Here is a 23,049-nt window from a genome sequence, read left to right on the forward strand (position 1 = left end):
ATGAGCTTTTGTGATCTAAACTAACCCAGTTTTTTACCTACGATCTTTAAGAGGCATTTTGGGGACTTATTTGATACTAGAGGTCATTGATAAGGCATCTTTTAAGCAAGAGCAACTGTGTACATGCCTGCTAAGTTTGTATTAGAAGGAGGAGGTTACTCAAATAAAGCTGTGAAGACCTACAGGTAGTTCTCGACTTACGACAAGATGCTTTGCAACTGTTCAATGTTATGATGCATCCCCCAAATCCATTTCAAAATTCCAATGCTTCTCTCCATGGTTAAGTGACCAAATTTTGGGGACTTGACAACCAGTCTTCATTAACATCCAATTGCAAATGTGGTTATATGATTTATATTTTGCTCATTTACTTTTTGTTTTTGGCAAAAATTGTCCAATAGTAAACAATGGATTTGCTTAATGACCATGATGTTTGCTTAATGACTGCTGCAAAAAATATCATAAACTTGGATCAGCAGGCTTCATTATGGTCATAAATCAAGGATTACCTATACCTTGGACAGAATAATTTTCTGAATACTTGTGGTATCAGTGTATGGCTGTTTCTTTCAAAGGAACACACACACATACACACACACACAACATAGAAAGAATGGAAAAGTATGGATTTTTAACATTTTTTATTACACAGTAAAGAATACAACAATACCTGAATCATACTTTAAAGATTCACAGGTTGACAGACCATACATTACAGTCCAACTAAAGGAAAAAAAAAGGATTAACAGGAAACCACAGTTCAGACATAGTAGACTTAAAAGCTCAAGAGTATGTTGACAAAAGCATGATGCCTAGTATACCACCCCCCACCCCCACCCCAGTGTTAGTCTACCATAACTTGTGGTACATGTCTGAATTAAGTATTGCACAACAACTTTTTTCTTTTTTTCACAATAATGTTGCAGAACCCAAAACAAAAATCCAAAATAAACATAAAACAAAAAGAAAACCAAAGTACTTGAAAACAAAAACAAAACAAAAAAAAAACTGCATTTCAACAGTCTCCAATTTATTTATTTTGTCCTGTCCCTTGAGCAGTTCAGACAACATGGAGTCAACGTTTTTCCCCTAAATGTTTTCCAGACGTTGGCATGCTTTGCATATAATCCAGCCTTGTACATTTCAAATCCCCAAGACATGCACCGATACACACACGCGCGCGCACACACACACCAACAGGCATACGCACCCCCCACCCCGTACACAATTTTCTTTTAAAAAGTAAGGATAACAGAAGGTTCTTAAAAAAGAAGAGACTGGCAGCCCCTGCCACACACACAAACACACAGTTTCATGACGGAGAAAAAGAGGAAGAGGAGAGGAAGAGACAGATAAGAGGACGCCCTAGTTCTATTAGCGACCACCATTCAGATCTAACCCAATGAAGTTAGCTTTTTTTTAAAATGTGTTTATTCCTACAAATTATACTCTCACATAGCCTGTATAATAAGTGACAAGCAAAAAAGGAAAGTAACAAAAGTTTTTTTTTTTCTTTCTCTTCTTTAGGTTTATGAGGTCTGCATTGTTACCAAGAAGTGATATGGTTTGCAGCTGTATGAGCTTTACTTTTGGTATCCTGGTTCTTCGGTGCCCATTTGGTTTGACTAGACTAGACCAGTTTTTTTGTTAGCTACTGGTGCAATATACATGCTGTCAGAGGTAGAGTGAAACTTTTTGCCACTGAGGAGACTGTAGCAAAACAGGAGGAGAGGAGGAAGAGGAGGAGACAGAGCTCAGAGTTAGGGGGTAATCTCTCTTCTTTTTTTTTTGTATTTGTATTTTTTTTTTCACTCCGGGTGCCCTGAATTATAAAGTAATGAGACATACTGTACTAATCCCTCTTTCACACACTTATGTTCAAGAGCAACAGTGCTGTTTCACACACATCATAGCTTCTAGAAACATAGAGATTATGAGATAACATCATATATACGTGTATATATGTGCGTGCATGTATCTATATATACACCTTCATACATACACATACATATATGTTTTGGATTATTAAACCCTTCATTGCCTAGAGCTCTAGAGGAATGGACCCCAGTGTCACAAGCAGACTAAGAATCAAAGGAGATCTGAATGAATTTGGGAGCACCATGATCAAACAGAACCTGTTTGAAAAATGTAGTTATGTGCTTTTGATTTCCATGTAAGGCAAGGTAGTTGGCAAACATCCATTCTTCTGCTATATAAGAGCCAGTTTTCTCAACAATGAGGCAACTTAGCTCCACAAACCCCTACAAGTCATATGTGGTCTGTACGGATGCTTTGTTATTTGCAGCTTCTCCAGTTTCCAGCACCGTGTTTCAGCCTAAACGTGGACATTTGGTAGAGGCTGCCTTCCTCACCCCCAATAAAGGTAAAACGGGGAAACAGAAAACTCCACCTAAGCTTACACAGACATTGTCTCACACAGGTTACTAAATCTTCCTTACCTCTTGAATAATACTAGTAGGAACAGTTTCTCTTATCCAGAAAACTCAAAACATGTTTTTAATACTAGTAGTCCTCATGTGCCAACTGCAATTGGAACTGGCCATTCATTGCTAAGCAATGCGGTCGTAAAGTGGAAAATCACATATTTGCACGAGACTTACAACAGTTCGTCACTTCTGGCTGTAGTCATTAAGTGAATAGCAATAGCAATAGCACTTTAAGACTTATTTACTGCTTCACAATGTCCTTTATAGCTCTCTCTAAGTGGTTTACAGAGTCAGCATATTGCCCCCTACTATCTGGGCCCTCATTTTACTGACCTTGGAAGGATGGAAGGCTGAGTCAACCTTGATCGGGTGAGAATCAAACTGCTGGCAGTCAGCAAAATTAGCATGCAATACTGCATTCTAACCACTGTGCCACCATGGCTCTACAGTTATTAAGTACATCATGTGACTGCAACTTGTGAATTCCTACTGGCTTTCCCATTGACTTTGCTTTTCAGAGGCCAGTTGAAAAAAATTAGAAATGCAGGATGCTGAGACCATTGTGCATTGGTTGCCATGTGAATCATGATCACCTGATTGCAGGGACACCTCAGTGGCCACAACTTCAAGGACCAGTTGCAAGTTTCATTATTCAGTGCAATCAGAATCTGAACAGTCGCTGAGCAAGTTAGGACTATCTGTAATAGAAATAGTTAAACAAAATATCTGTAGCGACTGAGCCAGCCCTATAACTGAGGGAGTTCTCTGCATCCAGGCCTATCCAATCCACTTTAACTAAATGGCACAGATTTTTTTTTTTTTGAGAAAGTTTGAAATAAAAATATTTAGGAATGCCTTCTACAGTGGCATTCAATAAATATATTAAAACTGATTTATTGTGTGGCTTACTTGGTAGAAAAGCACATAACTATCTTATGAGTTGTTTACATTTACAAATATTTCTGGCCTAGACAATGGACAATGAAGGGTTAAATGAGTGTACATTATGCCTTTGCTGAACATGTTTAACCTGCTGATAATTTGGAAAATAGAAACAATGCTTTCAGAACTCAGATTTTGGTCCATCAAATCAGTCTTTGGCTGACTTTCCTTTTTTTTTTTTTTTGTAATAATACTGTAATATAAACCTGGCATTCAGCAGTGTTAAAGCTGTCAATCTACATCTCAGCATTTGGAGCTCTATTCATCATAATTTCTATTTTGTAAAATCAGAAATACCGTACAACCTTACAGTGATAATGCATGCACTGCTTTTTATTAAAAAAGTATGATAGCCTGTTTTATTTTTATTTTTTTTATAAAATACATATTAATGGATTTTGAAAAAGAAAAAAGAAAAAAACAAACAAACAAAAGAGGACGGGAGAGAAAAATTAAAAAATAACCCACCACTATTCTAACCTACAGATAAATTCGGTGAAATGGCTCTAGCATCTTTAAAAAGAGTTTGCCCCAAAAAAGCATGCCTAGGAGTCATTTATGACAGTGCAAAATACATTTATGTACATCCCTCTTAGAAAAACACCAATATGTTAGCATTCCAGGAAGCATGCTAGTTTTCAGAATGTTTTTCCCCCTATAAGAGAGTGAAATAGCAGCTCCGAAAGATAGCTTTTTTCCTTTTCTTTTCTTCAGGAGAAATGAAAAAAGGAGGGGGGGTTCTTTTTTTTCTTTTTCTTTTGACCTTCTAGAGAAATATTACTACTACAGACAAATATAAAAGCAGCATAGAAAGTTTCTCACCTACTAGTAATAAAGAAGACTTAAATGTGAGCATAGTTAACTACAATGCATTTTCACATTTGCCCCAACACATTTACAAGGAAAAAAAAACACAATTGGGAAACCTCACAGGACAGAAGTGCTTTAACACCAAGAGAACTACTATATTTTTCCTTATTTTTATTTATTTTTTAAATTAAAAACCCAGACAGGATGAGATGGAAAGAATTTGGATGGGATCTGGAGTCACTGCATTGTCACCATCGCTGATATAAAAAGGAACAAGGTGAAACAGACCCGATGGTCTTCCTCTGTGGAAGCTTGTAAAAAAAAGTGAAGGAAATTTTGAAGCTTTTTTTTTTCCTTTTTGAGAGGGGGAAGGATAGAGGCAGCTGGTTGATATTATAGCTGCCAAAATGCTAATTAACTGCAGGCTGTGTTCTTATTTCTGTTCTAAAAAAAAATACAAAACAAAACAGAAAAAAAATCCCCACCAAAAAACGAAACAAAGGACAGAAAAGGAGATCTTTGTGGTGATGGTATTTTTTTTTCCCTTTGCTGCTCTTTTAAGTCCTTCATCCCACTGCAATCATCTTCCATTTTTCATTCTGTTGACCTGGATATTATTATTTCATTCAGAAACAAGAAAAAAAAGAACATCTGTGTCTCCTTCCAATCTGCTGCACATCTGCGTGTTTTTGATACGGGTCTTCAGAGTTCAAGTCAGTAACCCACGGACGCTATTCATCTTTTTATTAAAATGTCTGCTGCTTTATCCAATGCTTAAGCCCATGAGGGAGTTTGTTTTCTTTCTTTCTTTCTTACTTACTTACTTTCTCTCTCTCTCTCTCTCTCTCATTCTCTCTCTCTTTCTCGCAGTTAAAAAAAAATCCATTTTTTGTTACAAAGAACTGTGACTTTATATTATTAGCATTTTTGCTTTCAACAGCAATTAGCAATCTCTTGGTTTGCTGTTTGGTAAAGCATTGTGTTAATGAGGTCACCTAGTTTAAAATCCCAGCTACTGGAAAATAACAGGGAGGAGGTCAAATCTATCATTGTGTGTATGTTCTATCTTCTCTGTTTCCTAAAGAAAAGATATCTTTGTTATCCAGAATAAGTCATTATGACCCAATACTGGCCTTCTGGGTTTTGCTTCTACCTCAAGATACAATATAATTTCTTTTATAATATTGAAATGTGAAAGTTCAGTAGAAACCTTTGAGTATCTGAGGATGAGGATTTTGTTTTGTTTTGTATTTGTCTTTAAGTATTTTAAAGTTCAGTCTTAGCGAGGAGTTGACTCTATGGTGCTTGGAGTTCCAGGGGTATTTGACCTAGGAGTAGCTGCTGGTGGGGTGTCGATGGGGCTCCCGGCTCCACTATTTGGTGTTGCGGAGGAGCTGACTGCTGGTGTCTCCCCTTGTGGCTGGGCCTGTAGAGTCTGTCCACAGAGATGGTGATGTTTCTCCCAGTCTTTATGTTGGCAGAATGAGCCACAGTAACGTGCAGTGTTGCAGCCACTGCAAGTTTCGCTGGCTTTACGGCCACAGTTCCAGCAACTCTGCATAGAGATGGGGCAAAAAGAACAAAGGATGTAAAAAAATTGTTGAGAAACTCTATGGATAGAATGAGTGTGAAGCTATCAGTTTTGAGAAACTGTGTGAGGAAAGGAGAAAACTTCAAACCAGCTTTTACTGCACAGAGAAATATCCAAAATATTCAAATCTCAGCCATTTGACAGACGAAAACTAGGATTTCCTATAGAACGTTTGCTATAATAGCATATAGGATTTGGTAACCTTCCACTGGTGTATTTTTATGACTTATAAATCAATTCCCCTACAACTGATCCAATTAAAAAATAATAATAGTGGTTAGAAACCACTGACATCTAACCTTTAGAAAGGAAATGCATTGGTTTTAAGAAACTCCTCCTTGAAACCCAGTTTTGGATCCCACCAAACACCTAAGCAATGCTCCAGCTGTGGTCATTAAATGGAGGAAGTGACAGAATTAAGCTTTGGGGTATGCTTGGCTCAAAATGTTAAGGGAATCACAAAAGCAAATAAAAAAAATCCATGTATTGATGCATTATGAGGCAAGGTGGATTTCTAGTAGATACCTAGAAACACCCATACTATTTTCTTTCTCTTCTTCCAGGATCTTCTTCCACTTTCCTGTTTTTCCTTGGAATTTGCAGTGGTTTCCTGTTTTAAGACTATCTAGGGCCAACCCTGCTTAATCTTCTGAGATCAGAAAAAATCAGTTAACTGCTGCTACCTGCTATGATCAAGATCACATAAAGACAGAGTTTTCTGGAGTTTTGTAAAGGCCTTATTATATTTATGCAGCAGAGCAAAGGTATCAAGATTCAATTTGATTGCAGCAATTGTCAATATTATAAAAAAAACTGTCAAGGGAAATATTTCACAACTGTAGTTTAATTTTATATCTCTATAAAAACCTCCATATACCAGATCTTGATGCAATAGATTTTGCATGCAGTGAACCAGATTTCTCTCATTCAATGGACATTCTGGAGTACAATTAATCCATTAAAGCAAGGTTTCACTATATTATGCCTTCCTGAAGAAGCCAGGAGACAGCACACTTAAGAAATAGATGCATCAAAGAAATAATAATAATAATAATAATAATAATAATAATAATAATAATAATAATAATAATAATAATAAACCTAATCAAGAAATACCACTTAGACCTAATCAAGAAATACCACTTAGAAACAAGGAAGATCAAGGAAGCACTGGAAATAATAAAGCAACAAATAACAGCTATAGCCAGGAAAATCAGTAGATATGAAGCTCGAATTGCAAACTATAGGCAGAACCTCCAATTTCAATCCAATCAGAAACGTTTCTACCAATCCATCAATGGAGAAACTGCAAGGAATCAGTCAGTACCTGACAAGGAAGAAACAGTGCAGTTCTGGAAGCAGATATGGGATAACCCAAAGAAATACAACAAGGATGCGGCTTGGTTAAAAGAGGTGGATGCAAATAAAACAGAAGTTGAAATGAAAGAACTAGTAATAACAACAAAAATGGTAGAAAAAAGAGCAAAGAAAATCAAAAATTGGTCAGCACCAGGTGAAGATGAACTGCATGGGTTTTGGTTGAAACATCTAACTGTTATACACCCACTCATTGCCAAGCAGTTCAACAATATACTACAAGGAGGAGAAATTGAAAAGTGGCTAACAACTGGGAAAACCTACCTAATAATAAAAAAATCCAGCAAAAGGGGCAACACCAGGCAACTACAGGCCAATTACCTGTTACCAACAACTTTCAAATTACTAACTGGTGTGGTAGCTGATGCAGTACAACAGCATCTAGTTGAAAACAATCTCTTTCCACCTGAGCAGAAAGGAAACCGCCCCAATAGCAGAGGAACAAAAGATCAACTCCTAATAGACAAAATGATCTTGGAAAACTGCAAGAGAAGGAAGACCAACCTGAATGTGGCATGGATTGACTACAAAAAGGCATTTGACTCTCTGCCACATGATTGGATAATAAAGTGCCTAGAAATAACAGGAGTCAGTAGAAACATCAGAAAATTTGTGCAAAGATCGATGGCACAATGGAAGACACAGTTGCAAATCAATGGTGAGAAGCTGGGAGAGGTTAATATCAAGAGAGGAATATTTCAAGGAGATTCATTATCACCATTACTATTTGTTATTGCACTGTTTCCTCTGTCAACAATACTGAATAACTCAGGACATGGCTATCAAACATCAAAAACATCTGCCAGACTATCCCACCTCCTTTACATGGATGATCTGAAGCTGTATGGAAAAACATCATCTGAAATAGAATCGCTGCTCAACACTGTCCGTATATATAGCCAAGATATTGTAATGGAGTTTGGCTTGGACAAATGTGCCACACTTACTATCAAACAAGGAAAAATAGTGAAAACTGAAGGAATCAAGATGCCCCACGAAAATAACATTAAGAGTCTGGATGAGGAAGAGTACTACAAATACTTGGGTATCCTTCAAGCTGACAATATCAAGCACACTGAAGTCAAGAAAAAGATTAGAGGTGAATACATCAAGAGAGTGAAGAAGATCTTAAAGTCCAAACTCAATGGAGGAAATACCATAAAGGCAATCAACACCTGGGCAATCCCAGTCATTAGGTACACAGCTGGAATAGTGGACTGGACTCAAGCAGAACTAAAAGCAATGGATAGGCAGACCAGAAAAATAATGACAATGAATCATGCCCTTCATCCACGCAGTGACATTGATAGACTTTATCTACCAAGGCAAATAGGTGGGCGTGGAATGCTACAAGTACATCAGATGGTTGAAGAAGAAAAAATGGCTTTGGAAGAATATCTGAAGAACAATGATGAAGATGCACTGAAATTAGTATATCAGGAAGGCTTACTAACTACTGGAGAGACCAAACTGGCCTACAAGAAAGACCAAATGAAGAACAGAATAGAGGCATGGGAAGACAAAGCACTACATGGCCAATACATGAAAAAAATAGCTGGGAAGGCAGATAATAACAAAACCTGGCAATGGCTAAGAGCAGGAAAATTGAAGAAAGAGACCGAGGGACTAATTCTGGCTGCACAAGACCAAGCCTTAAGGACAAATGCATACAAAGTCAAAATTGAGAAGACAGCAACAGACAGTAAGTGCCGCCTATGCAAAGAAGCTGAAGAAACAGTGGACCACTTGGTAAGCTGTTGCAAGAAGATTGCACAGACTGATTACAAGCAGCGGCATGACAAAGTAGCAACAATGGTGCATTGGAAGATCTGCAAAAAATATCATTTGCCTGTAAGCAAAAACTGGTGGGATCATAAAATAGAGAAAGTCATAGAAAATGATAAAATTAAACTGCTCTGGGACTTCAGAATTCAAACAGACAAGCACCTGCAACATAACACCCCAGACTTAACAATTGTCGATAAGAAAGACAAAAAAGTCTGGATAGTGGACGTGGCAGTGCCTGGAGATAGCAGAATAGAAGAGAAAGAACTGGAGAAGATAACAAAATACAAAGACCTACAAATAGAAATAGAAAGACTGTGGCAAAAGCAAGCAAGGGTAGTACCAATAGTCATAGGCTCCTTGGGTGCAATCCCAAAACAACTGGAGCACCACTTGAACACCATTGGCATTGACAAATTCGCTATTAGTCAATTGCAAAAGGCGGCCTTATTAGGAACTGCTTCCATCCTGCGACGATATCTGTAATACCATCAAACATCCACATCTGCCTATCCCAGGTCCTGGGTAAGGACTCGATAGGTAGACAAAATGCCAAATCCAGTCTGAACATCTGGCTGACTGTGCGATGATCCATAATAATAATAATGATGATGATGATCTTGGAAAACTGCAAGAAAAGGAAGACCAACCTGAATGTGGCATGGATTGACTACAAAAAGGCATTTGACTCTCTGCCACATGACTGGATAATCAAGTGCCTAGAAATAACAGGAGTCAGTAGAAACATCAGAAAATTTGTGCAAAGATCGATGGCACAATGGAAGACACAGTTGCAGATCAATGGTGAGAGACTGGGAGAGGTTAATATCAAGAGAGGAATATTTCAAGGAGATTCATTGTCACCATTACTATTTGTTATTGCAGTGTTTCCTCTGTCAACAACACTGAATAACTCAGGACATGGCTATCAAATATCAAAAACATCTACCAGATTATCCCATCTCCTTTACATGGATGATCAGAAGCTGTATGGAAAAACATCATCTGAAATAGAATCGCTGCTCAACACTGTCCGTATATATAGCCAAGATATTGTTATGGAGTTTGGCTTGGACAAATGTGCCACACTTACTATCAAACAAGGAAAAGTAGTGAAAACTGAAGGAATCAAGATGCCCCACGAAAATAACATTAAGAGTCTGGATGAGAAAGATTACTACAAATACTTGGGTATCCTTCAAGCTGACAACATCAAGCACAAAGCACACTGAAGTCAAGAAAAAGATTAGAGGTGAATACATCAAGAGAGTGAAGAAGATCTTAAAGTCCAAACTCAATGGAGGAAATACCATAAAGGCAATCAACACCTGGGCAATCCCAGTCATTAGGTACACAGCTGGAATAGTGGACTGGACTCAAGCAGAACTAAAAGCAATGGATAGGCAGACCAGAAAAATAATGACAATGAATCATGCCCTTCATCCACGCAGTGACATTGATAGACTTTATCTACCAAGGCAAATAGGTGGGCGTGGAATGCTACAAGTACATCAGATGGTTGAAGAAGAAAAAATGGCGTTGGAAGAATATCTGAAGAACAATGATGAAGATGCACTGAAATTAGTATATCAGGAAGGCTTACTAACTACTGGAGAGACCAAACTGGCCTACAAGAAAGACCAAATGAAGAACAGAATAGAGGCATGGGAAGACAAAGCACTACATGGCCAATACATTAAAAAAATAGCTGGGAAAGCAGATAATAACAAGACCTGGCAATGGCTAAGAGCAGGAAAATTGAAGAAAGAGACCGAGGGACTAATTCTGGCTGCACAAGACCAAGCCTTAAGGACAAATGCATACAAAGTCAAAATTGAGAAGACAGCAACAGACAGTAAGTGCCGCCTATGCAAAGAAGCTGAAGAAACAGTGGACCACTTGGTAAGCTGTTGCAAGAAGATTGCACAGACTGATTACAAGCAGCGGCATGACAAAGTAGCAACAATGGTGCATTGGAAGATCTGCAAAAAATATCATTTGCCTGTAAGCAAAAACTGGTGGGATCATAAAATAGAGAAAGTCATAGAAAATGATAAAATTAAACTGCTCTGGGACTTCAGAATTCAAACAGACAAGCACCTGCAACATAACATCCCAGACTTAACAATTGTCGATAAGAAAGACAAAAAAGTCTGGATAGTGGATGTGGCAGTGCCCGGAGACAGCAGAATAGAAGAGAAAGAGCTGGAGAAGATAACAAAATACAAAGACCCACAAATAGAAATAGAAAGACTATGGCAAAAGCAAGCAAGGGTAGTACCAATAGTCATAGGCGCCTTGGGTGCAATCCCAAAACAACTGGAGCACCACTTGAACACCATTGGCATTGACAAATTTGCCATTAGTCAGTTGCAAAAGGCGGCCTTACTAGGAACTGCTTCCATCCTGCGACGATATCTGTAATACCAAAAAACATCCACATCTGCCTATCCCAGGTCCTGGGTAAGGACTCGATAGGTAGATAAAATGCCAAATCCAGTCTGAACATCTGGCTGACTGTGCGATGATCCATAATAATAATAGTAGTAGTAGTAGTAAAGTTGGAAGGGACCGTGGAGGTCATCTAGTCCAACCCCCTGCTCAGGCAGGAAACTCTATACCATTTCAGACAAATGGCTGTCCAGAATCTTCTCATGAAAAGCAACTGCAGAAGTTGTGTCAACAGGATGTACACTACAGATAGCCCTTGACTTATAACTGTATACATTGTAGTGCTTAAGTGAATTATCATGTGATCATGTAATATTATGCCCTTTTTGTGAGAATCATTAAGCGAATACATTGTCTGCAATGGATTTTTTTTCTTGGACACTGGATTTAAATGCCTGTTTCTGGCAAAAAACATTGTAAATTGTGGTCATCTGACTGTGGGAATGCTGAAATGACCCTAAATGTATGCTGGATCCTGGGTGTCCAAAATGCTATCACTTGATTATGGAGGGCAGAGTGGCTGCTGTAACTTCAAATTTGGGTTTAAGTCACCCAGGGAGGTTGGCATAACTTTGAAAGGTCATTAAGAAACAGGTCATAAGTCAAGGACTTCCTGCAATGTCCTTGGCCTAAATAAGACTTCATGACTAACTGTCTGCTGCATAAAAGGAAGGGGAAATGAATTTGCTACAGATTAGCACAGAAATCATGGTTTTCATGACTCTAACAGCAAAATTAGATTTTTACAACAGTCATAAGCTACATAAACCAATGGACCAAAAGAAAGCCAAAACACCTTACTGATGATCCCATAAAAGGTGTGTGTTTGGGGGAGGGAAAGGCTGTTTCCCTATCAAATTAATTTTTCCCTCAACTAGCCCACCAAAATTCAGACAACATGGTGCTCATGATGATTGGATAAAAACAGCAATTTGTGCAGTTTAAAAGCACCTGCACACTGTTTAATTAAAAGGAGAGATACTAAAGAAGATAGTACAGTGTTGGCTAATGATGATTGGTAGCAGAATTTAGTCACAGTGACCCAATTGCTTATTCTAATTCAGTGTTTCTGAATCTTGGCACCTTTAAGACCTATGGACCTCAGCTGGCTGGCTGGGGAATTCTGGGATTTGAAGTCCACAAATCTTAAAAGTTGCCAAGGTTAGCAAACACTGAGGAAAGGGAAAAGCACTTTGTATGCAGTCCAGATATGATGGCATGTAGTGAGGAGGTGCATTCCATAGGAGTAAGAGGCAATCAATCTGGATGTGAAAGATTGTGAAAGAAAATCCTTTCACAGTGAACTATTAGGAAGAGTTTCCTTTCAATATTTCAAAGGATATTTACTTGGTATCAAATTTGTTGAGCACCAGGTTTAAGTCTTTTTGCATTCCCTGAACCAACTAGATGGTCTTACATTTAGAATGTATTTTATGGCTTTTTAATTTAATTTAATTTAATTTAATTAATTTAATTCTCCTAATTCTATTTTATGGTGGTAGTTGTATAAACTGAATGTATTATAATTGAAATAATAATACTCATAAAATGCACTCATAAGATAGCTTGTGATACTATCTAAAGTGTAACATTTTGCATTCTAAGGGTATAAATACAGATCACTTTCCTGAACTGAAAATGAGTTGGAAAAACCATTCCAGAATTTTAGAAATCATACTACTATGGTGGATTTTTCTGGCCTCCTTGAATTGATGAGTCATCAATAATTTTTCACAGTGGAATAAACAGGCAAGGATATATTGCTGAAATCTCATTTTTTTAATTCAAAAAGTTGTTGCTTAAGATACTGAAATTCTGTCCCTGTCTGTGTTTCATTCCAAAGTACAAGAATTCCTTGTTAAGCACATAACCAGCTGATGGCATCTTACATTTCTGCTCCCTGCCAAATAGAAAGCCACCAAAAGGATGCCTGCTGCTCCTTTCCCTCCAGCTTTACTATACCAGCTGGATTACTGGACCAAAGCCAACTGATAAGTGAAATTCCTAAACTACAACAGAAATCCCAATTACCAGGAAGAACAAAAGCCCAAGTCCAAAATACTGTTTTAAGGAAATTAAACATTTAATCGGAGTCAAATGGCTTCTTTAGAAAACAGTCCTAGTGTAAGATATACTCTCTCTCTTTTTGGCACAGGAATGTTTTGGCAGATGCAAGAATAGTTAAGTGTCCAGTACTCATACAGTACCTCCTTTCCTTTCTCTTTGATAGATTGAATTCAGATGTATGCAGCATTTCTATCTAAACTCATACCGATTAAGTGTGCAGACTAAACCAGGTAATTACAAATGCATGAGCTAGGGATTAGGTGCTTTTTGTTTTTTTTTTGGGTATTCGCAGAAATTGTTCCCATCTTTTACAAACTCTTTTTAATAGGTGGAATTACTAGCACAGAGAAACAGATGTTTTTAGTGGTTCAATTGCAGGGAACATAGGCTCCTTGTCTGCCATCAGCTGCCTTTGATTCACTGTCCATGGTTTCAGGTTCATTCTGAGGATTGGAGGATAGTTCATTGCAATTTTATAATTATTTCATGGGCAGGGGATTATCATGATGAAAAATTACAAAATCACAAACAATAGGACATTTCCAGTAGATTTTGCTGAGTTTAGTTTGAAGCCCAGTTTGCAACCCATCAAATATTGCAGCTGTATAGCTTGTATTATTTCAATGGAGCCAAAACAGAAACTTTATGGAAATCTCAGTGAAAGAAGGAGACAGTGCTAGTCATTACTAATCAGTTTTATGTCTCGGAGGAGACTTCCCACATCAACACTTTCTGCTAGAAACCACCACTTGAGTGGATTTAGAATAACAACAATGTTGAAAGTTCTGCATCTAAAATTTCCAGGGTCTCCTGGTAAAGACAGACTCCTTGGCAACTTCATTTAAAAGGGCCATGGACCAGTAATGGTAAAGAACTCGGCCTGTGAAACTGAAGAGCTACTCCAAAGCAGTTTGACAATATTGGGTTGGAGAGACCCAATAGGGATTTCTCACGTCCTTCTAACAATGGTGCAAACGTGCCTTGGTAACTGTTTTTACATGATATAGCCTGGTAACATTTTCTTCATGTCACTGCCAGTCTACAGCTGAGAAAGCTTAATATCATACTTAGTGTTTTCCTTCTTCTCCTGATATAATTTTAGGCGTGGATAAGTTCTAGCATCCTTAATAAATGATGTCATTGGTGACACTGTCAAAATGGGATCTACCCAACATTGGCCACTTGTGCACCGATGCACATTTCCCTTTCCATTCACTGGGCCTTGCCTCTACAGTGATTTTTGGTTGGGCTGTAGGAGACACATGACTTCCACAGAGATATCTGCTTCTATAATGCTTGACTTTTTAAAAAAATTCCATTCAGTCATGCCTGATTCTAACACTGCCTGGACAAGTCCCTACAGTTTTCTTAGCAAGATTTTTCAGAAGTGGTTTGCTATTGCTTCTTTCCTAGGGCTGAAAGAAGTGACTGGTCCAAGGTCACTCAGCTGGCTTTGTGCCTAAGGTGGGAATAGAACTCATGGTCTCCCAGGTTTTTTTAGATTTTTTTTAAACCTTGCCTTTTATTATTTCTGTAATAATAATAATACACTGGATAACAAATCTATTTTATTGCATGTCTCCCAGGCCCAGCTACATTAATGGGCAATTGTAAAAAACCACAAGATTATTGCTATTAGTCAACTGATTTGAACTGATTTGCTGAAAACATATTGAGGTTATAATCTAGCCTGACATAGGCATTCAATGCTTGGATAAAATTGTAGATTGTAGCTTGAAGCAATATGAAAAATAACAAGGAAAGATATACTAGTCCTGTTCTCTTTGGCTTCTGTTATATCTGTAAGGGACCAATATTCAGAAAGTGTTGTTTTATGGCAATAGACAAGAAGAGAAGCATTTCTTGTTCTTCACTACCCATTTCTTCTAAGGAAGTATTAAGACAAGTTTAGTACTTCTAGCAAAAGGTTTCCCAAATTTTGACACAGTGGCTAATCAGGGCATTGTGAAGGCAAAAATTCTCATCAACCTGCATACCCTCCTTCTGGGTCTTAAATCATAGTTCTGCCCTCAGTGCCTCTCTAGGCATCTCTAAATCATAACTGCAATAATTGTCTCAGCATGTACAATCTCATAGCTGTCTAAAACAACTGTATTAGTAAACATTTTTCTTGTGCAAAGTCCTGCCTGTGCATTGAGGTCTTTGCTGTTGACTGTAGCCTGAGCTTCCTTGGATGTGAATATAAGAGCCTATATATAGAACAATGAAGTGCTACCTATAAATGTATAGATACCAAGTCCTATCTATAAACACATGCTTCAATCAATGTTAATGGCACTAAAATGCCCTTAACTTTTGCTGGATCTGATCTATGATTTCTTAAAAACCCTTGATAAATAATGATGTTCTGTCTGTCTTCCATGATGCACTTGGAATCAATGCAGGGAGAAAAAGTCGTAAGAACATGAGTGCTCCCATTAAAACCTATTCACAATGTTATTTTGCTTTACCTATAGCTGCAACTCTATAGTACTGATTTCAGTCTTTACAATCTTCATTTTTACATCATACAGATATACCCAGGACATTCACCTCTGGGGTAATCAATGTTATTCAAAGCACAGGAAAAGAGTAAGAAATAATGTCAAAGATATTAAAGGCAGGAGATAAGAGAAATGTCAAAGAAATCCAACTAGACAAGGAGTAGGCAACCTTGGCTTTTTTTATGACTCGTGGACTTCAACTCCCAAAATTCCTGAGCCAGCATGGCTCAGCGTGGAAACCTCACCCTTTTCCCTCAGCCATGCTGGCTCAGGAATTCTGGGAGTTGAAGTCCATGAGTCATAAAAGAACCAAGGTTGCCTACCCCTGAACTAGACTGACTTTATACCAATATTGTTCAGTAGTCCTCTCCACAGTTTTCTATTCTGCTTCTGGATTCAGTCCTGAAGCAGAACAAACTGGGTTTAGTGAATGCTTGGGGTATGTTTGTATAACAAAGCCTATTGTACTTTCTTTGCTTTTATTTGGATATATCCAAGCTCTGCTGAAACATATTTTGTTTCATCTTACTATTATAGCATAATCTTAATTCTGAAAGTGTGTACCACTTCAGCTGATTCCAAATGCTACAACCATATTATTAACTATATTATTAAGAACTGAAGAAGCATCTTGGATGAGAAGCGAAACATCTTCAAGGAAAAATGAAGAAAGTCAAGTTATTAACCACAAACATTTATGGGGAGCACCTTTAGTTTCCTGCTAAAAAGGCTTCCCTGGCTACTTGGTCTGCTTTTGGTCACAGTTATCACAGCTGTTTATGAATTACCTGCCTTGGTATCAGGATATTTGAAATATCTTGTTCTCTCCCCCAAAGGCTGAGCTTTTAAAGACATTGAGAAAATTAAATGTCTTTCAAAAAGACTGTAGTACTGAAGCATCGGAGTATCTTTCTTTTTGATAATTGCATATGACAATTTATGAGATTTATATCCCATCTCTCCCCTCCAAGAGCTCAAATCTTGTTAAAAGGGGTTTACATTTTATCCTTGCAACAACAACCCTGTGGTGTAGGTTGGACTGAGGGGGAAAGAGAGACCAAAGATCCAAAGTTATTAAATAGGTTCTTTGGCTAAAGGTGAATTACAATTACAAAATCTTAACCACTATATCCCCATGGATATATGTATATGTACATGACATATACATTCGCATATAAAACATACATTATATCTCTACTTCCCTCTCTGTGTCAAGGTAGGGTAATAATTCAGCTTTCCCTGACCTTGAGCCCTCTAGAATTATTTAGTCTGTATTTCCCTGATGTCTCTATTGGCTGGAAATTCTGGAATTTGTATTTTCAACATACAGTGGAATGGTTGCGACCATTTAAAGATCACATTCACAAATAAACTGCCTTGGCATAAGTGAAGTACATAATGCCAATACATTTTAATTTATACCAAATTTAATTCTACAGAAGATTTGCTAAGAATGACATTTCTCTTTCATACACATACACACAAACAGACACACGTTTATTCTTAGATTCTTTTTTTTTTTTTAGGAAACTTTCAGATGTTGTAAATCAATTCCTTGTGTCTCTTCTTCATTCATCTGCTATACATTAAGTTGAAACTCTGGGCATCTAGTCATTTCCCAATAGCCTTTCATCTCTGGTGATGCCTGGGACCAATTAAAATCTTTCTCTCCCTTAAATAAAGGATGTGTACTGGTCCATGCTGTAGATTTTGCCTGTGATTTTTGCTGCTTCTTTCAGGATGGAGCAAGGACTTAATTTGAATTTTTGCACCTAAATCACTCTAGATGTTACCAACCTACTAAACATATTAAATACCATGCTTAGAATAATTGAAACTGTGTAAATATTTCAAAATAGATAAATCACGTGAAATATTTCACTGCTATTGTCTTACAAATATCTTAATTTAGTATTTAAAAATTATTGAAAACTACTCTGAAAAATGTTGGCAAATGTAAAATGATATGAGGAAAAGAAAGACCATAAACAAAATCTCCCATCAATGTTAAGCTGAAAGAAATTATACTTAGCATCTGTTTATTGGGGGCAGGTTTAATCAAGACTTCCCTTTCCGCATGGATTTTAACATTTCTTTTTTCTCTGAAAGACACAAGAATTCATTTTATCCAAAACACTTTAGGATTTGCAACAGAATATATGATCCTACCTCTATATCCTTACTTCCTGTTATATTTGGTGCCATATGTGCTCCACAAAAGCTTTCACTGACATCTTCCAGCCTGAACTAAGGTTTATCATCATTGTCCCTAATTTACTCCTTGTTGCTCTTTGAATCTGTTTTCTTCTGCCAGATGCTGTTTTCCCACCATTCCCTTTAGAGAAAATCCTGCAGCTGAAGTAATAGATTCCAGTTAAGAAAAGGATCTCACAAATCTGATAGCTTCTTTTGTTTGCATTCTAAAAACCTCATTCTTCATTGATCATACAAGTATATACTAAATGTCCTATTTTTAGGACTTTTAGTATACTTATACAAAATGATTTATTTTCTACTACAATATATGCCCTTTCTATTTGTTGGAAAGTATTTGAAATGCAATCTATTTTTGAAATTGTTTTAAGTATTATACACAATTTAAATGCAAGCCTAAACTAGTTAGAAATCACCAATATAAGATTAATGTTAATGTAACTCTAGCCACAAGACATGACATGACACTCCCCCCCCATTCTTTTATTATTTATTATGCCTATGAATATGTCCAACCTATCTACATTATGAAGAAACCAGCATGCAAATCATAAAATAAAATATGGAAATTTAGAGTAACATTTGCAGTGGCTGCATTTTAGCACACTGTGGAATACATGAAACCAGAAGGAAAACATGATCTCAATAAATATGATCTAAATACCTTTAAAACTATTTTAATATTTGCATTGGAGAATTCAAAATATCCTTACTTCAATGTACTGTTCTATTAACTTAGTGGGATTACTCCATAATAAGTGTGCACAACATTGCAATCTCAGGCTGACATAATGGCATTGTTAATTTTATCTTAATGTTCAGTTTATAGTTTGCATTTTTTTCTTCCATCATGTCTGATTGTCAGAGACTATCTGGAAAAACCCTGCAGTTTTCTTAGCAAGTTTTTTCAAAAGTGGTTTCATATTGCCTCTTTCCTAGGGCTGAGAAAAAGTGAGCGGTTCGAGGTTACCCAGCTGGTTTCATGCCCAATGCAGAACTAGAACTAATGGTCTTCTGGTTTCTAGCCTAATAATGCCTTAACTACACCAAATTGATTTAAACTTTGTATTATATAGATTCAAAGTTCACCCCAGTGAAGAGAATGTAAAGTACAAGAGTTAGGAGATACCTCTGTCAATCATAACAAACAAAGGAATGTTTTGGCTTGTTATATGGCAACTTCATTTGAACCTAAGGCATCTGAGGCTGTGTGCAATTACTTGAGTTTAGAAATAGCTGGCTACTACCTTCTTCCTGAGGCTGAGAGAGAATGAATGGCCCCAAATCACAAAATTCACTTTTGTGCCTAAGAGAGGATTAAAAGTGAGGTTTGGAAGTCCTGAAGCCATTGTGATCAGCACCAGCCCTGTCTTCTCTGCTTTCTTTTCTTTTTCTATGCTAGTCAAGTTCAAAAGAGGGCGAAGAAGAAAATAAGGAAAACTAAGAATGGTTAAAGCTCTGCATTTTATTTCATACACATGAATGCTGGGATGTGTAGTTTTTAAAATTACTCAAAGATCAGGAGAAATCATCATCATCATCCTTCTTCTTCTCTTTCTTCTATAGACTAGAAAGTTCCTGATAATGTATGGACTTGCTAAAACTTCGATTGTCAATTTTGATAAATGTATTATTTACCTTTTACTTATTACTGTGTCCATGCTTTTTGAACAAAGATATGGCCTTATTCTTCACAATAAAATTCTCACCTCACTAGAATCCTCTTGCTGATTGATCACAGCTAGTGCATCCTCTGCAGCTTGTCTCTTGGCCTCTGCCACTGTGCGCTCCATTTTAGCTCTCTCTGAAGTAATCATATCATGGGCTTTCCGTTCTGCCTCTGACACTGCCTTCTGCAACTCGGTCATTGCTTGCCGTTTTACTTCATTGACTGCTTCCTCTGAAAACAAAATAAGAATTTTTTCTTGGTTCTGCAGGAACAAGATTCAAAGACTACTAGTTTTTATGCACAAAAGTTAATTAGATTATGGAAGCTACTGATCTATATAATGTAAATATTCTATATTTGGGTAAATGTCCTTAAATTCAAAGAGCACATAATACCAGCAACTAAACTATAGAACACATTTCTAGCTTTCTAATATATTGGGGTCCCAATGGGGATGTTCTATGCTGGTAATAGTCACAAAGCTATTATATATAAATTTCGATGTATAAATCTTTGCTCCAGAAATGTAGATCTATAACTGGAATGAAAAGAGGACATATTAGTTACTGGAGGAAGGGAGGAATAGAGAATGATTACTTTTCTTAAACATGGGTGAATAACCCCCAGGGGACAAAATAACACAGAAATGGTAGAAAAACTTCATAGAGATTTGGAAATACAGTTTATTAGAAATTTCTTTAAACTCTGATGTCAAATACAGTACTTGTACCACAGAGGCTTGGCAGAACAAAAAAGAACAAAATTGGCACAAGTCCAGATTTCACAGTTAAAATAGTTTTTATGGGACTTTTATGGTGGTTGAACTTAATAGTGTTAATGGTCTTTTTCAAATACCCTTCTAGAGATCAGTGCTTTAGAACAATGCAAAGAGAGTTACCATGTCTTCCATTTAAATTAGCCAGCAGAAATTACCATAATGCGTTATTTTCACAGTGTATAACATGATTTCTCATCAATGAGCTGACTGAATTTTGTTTGATGCAAGAGAAGTGGAAGATTTCATGCATTCAACTGACAACTAAAACAAGTGATTTAAAAAAAAATAACACTAACTACTCTAATTAACAAGGAAACTATCCTCCCTCTGATTTAGTGTATCTAATTTTCATCTTTATTCAAAGCAAAATGACAATGATTAATTGAAAATTTAATAAGCACTAATTATTAACTTGGCAAATGTAGTACCAATTAACACTCTATTAAAACTAATTATGACATGTTTCATTCAAGTATTTGCACTTAATTGTTTCACCCACTTAAGAAGCACCTTAATTAAATGTTCTGTTTAATTAAAAACATAAGATTTCTAATAAAAATGTTTAACTGTAAAATAAAAATATTTGAGTTACAAATGCTCAGTGGTTATAGTGAGATGTACATTATCTTCCAATACCATAAATTTAGTTCTCTTTATCTGATGCCATCCTATTCTTAAACTTATCTGAATTTAAGGCTAGGAATTAGGAATTCTTATTTGAGATTAAGTCTCAATGGATTCAATGAGACTTATGGGTATGAATATAAGCATATAATTATGTCTTCATTAACTGCATAGACTGAGAACCTTGAACCTGCATTGGGTATGCTTAAACTTTTTGGATGAAGAACATCAAAACTTCCATCTCATCATCAACTGCATTTGAAACTTGTCTTTGTGTCAATAGAAGTCTGATTTTTTTATGTGATATTTGAAAAGTCCACATTAAATTCAACTTGGATACATGACATGATTTACAAAAATCTTTTAAATCCTAGCTATATTCTTGATTCAGGAAGCATTCATTTTATGAGAGCAACATCACTGAAAACATATCTGTCTGTCTGTCTGTCTACCTACCTACCTATCTGTAAGTATCACTTCTAGATAGCTGAAAATGTAAGAAATCTCAATGACCCAATTTGAATAAATATTTATTGGCTTAATAAACCAAAACATTTAACATATTTTTTGTAGTAGTGTGTAGGCAGTTCTGCTATAATAGTGTGTCTGAATATATTCAATTGATCAAGTTGTCCATATTATTCAAAGTAGGTATTTAGAACCTTTCTCTAAGGAGTATAAGGGGCAGGTGCCTTCCCTTTCTCTATCTTCTCACTCTGAAAATGGTTTTTCCACTGAAGTTGATAACCTAATCTATAGGAATGTGTGGAAAAATTATACAAAAAAACTGGAATAGGTTTTTGGAACTATAATTCTCTACTATTTTAATGAAAAGTATTGATCCATCAGATAATTCCAAATAGTGATCATGCATTACATGGGGCACTTTCTGTGTCTGGAACACATGTTTATTAATATCTCATCCTCTTTTAAAATATATTAAGATAAATATTAATATGCCTAGGGAGAAAAATGCTACATTTATGAAACTTAAAATATGTCTTTACTTTACCTCCCCATAAATATTTGGAGGCTATGCAAGTCAAGATTCATTTATTTTCAATATTCAAGGTGAATTACTATTCTGTGTAAGTGGCAATAGGACAATAATTTTTGCTTACGATCAAAGCTGCAGCTTGACTAATTGTATATGCAAATAAGGCAATTTATATTTAAATTATGCATTCCTATTCTAGTCCCACCGGCACACAAAGATCAGCAAAGAGAATTGGTAGGACGCTTGCAAGATGTTTGAATATTTATTACCAACTGCAAACATTTTCAGATCCCTTGAAAAAGAAATATATGAAGACAAACTCACAAATGAAAATCATATTATTGTCTTTACAAACTTTTTTTAAAAAAGAAATGAACTTGATTACAGGCTCTTTTAGGTGTAATTACCAATCAATTTTCTGTTTTATAATATTTTGTGTAATCTGAAAAAATTACGAATTGGAGCCTAGAGTTTTACAAGCATATAGTATTGCAAAACATTACCAAAGCAGTAATAATTAGTATTAATTAATATTTATCAGAAATGAACCCAAACTTCAGCTGAACATCCTGAATATGTCATAGAAATAGTGTAATAGACTAATACAAGGGGCATTTTTGGCAACCTTTATGCTAGAAAGAGCACAGGAAGTATCCAACACAAAAGTAGAAGTGGGGAGATGTTATCAAGTTTTCTTGGCCTAGCCAAAAACAGAATTCTTTTCATCCACAAAAACCCAGAAACAATTTCATGTCTTGATCCATTTAGCAGTGAGAAAATGAGAAATCTCTTC

At 36.5% G+C, this 23,049-nt stretch overlaps 1 protein-coding gene across 5 annotated transcripts in view; it reads right to left on the minus strand.

The window, feature by feature from the left end:
- Positions 1-3,256: 3,256 nt before the first annotated feature.
- The window catches only part of RUNX1T1 (RUNX1 partner transcriptional co-repressor 1), a 175,259-nt gene continuing 155,466 nt past the window's right edge, over positions 3,257-23,049 (minus strand). For 3 of the 5 annotated variants that reach the window (XM_039353962.1, XM_039353958.1, XM_039353960.1), the window contains 2 exons: positions 19,898-20,088; positions 5,479-5,754 (listed from right to left, as the gene is read on the minus strand). In XM_039353962.1, coding sequence (XP_039209896.1) covers positions 5,479-5,754; positions 19,898-20,088 — 467 coding nt within the window. Of the gene's footprint in view, positions 5,755-16,232; positions 18,077-19,897; positions 20,089-23,049 lie in introns of those variants that run through there. The other 2 variants (XM_039353959.1, XM_039353961.1) reach the window with 2 other exon arrangements.

This window comes from Crotalus tigris, unplaced genomic scaffold, assembly GCF_016545835.1.
Source record: "Crotalus tigris isolate CLP2741 ecotype Arizona unplaced genomic scaffold, ASM1654583v1 scf7180000018541.849907, whole genome shotgun sequence".
Taxonomy (NCBI): domain Eukaryota; kingdom Metazoa; phylum Chordata; class Lepidosauria; order Squamata; family Viperidae; genus Crotalus; species Crotalus tigris.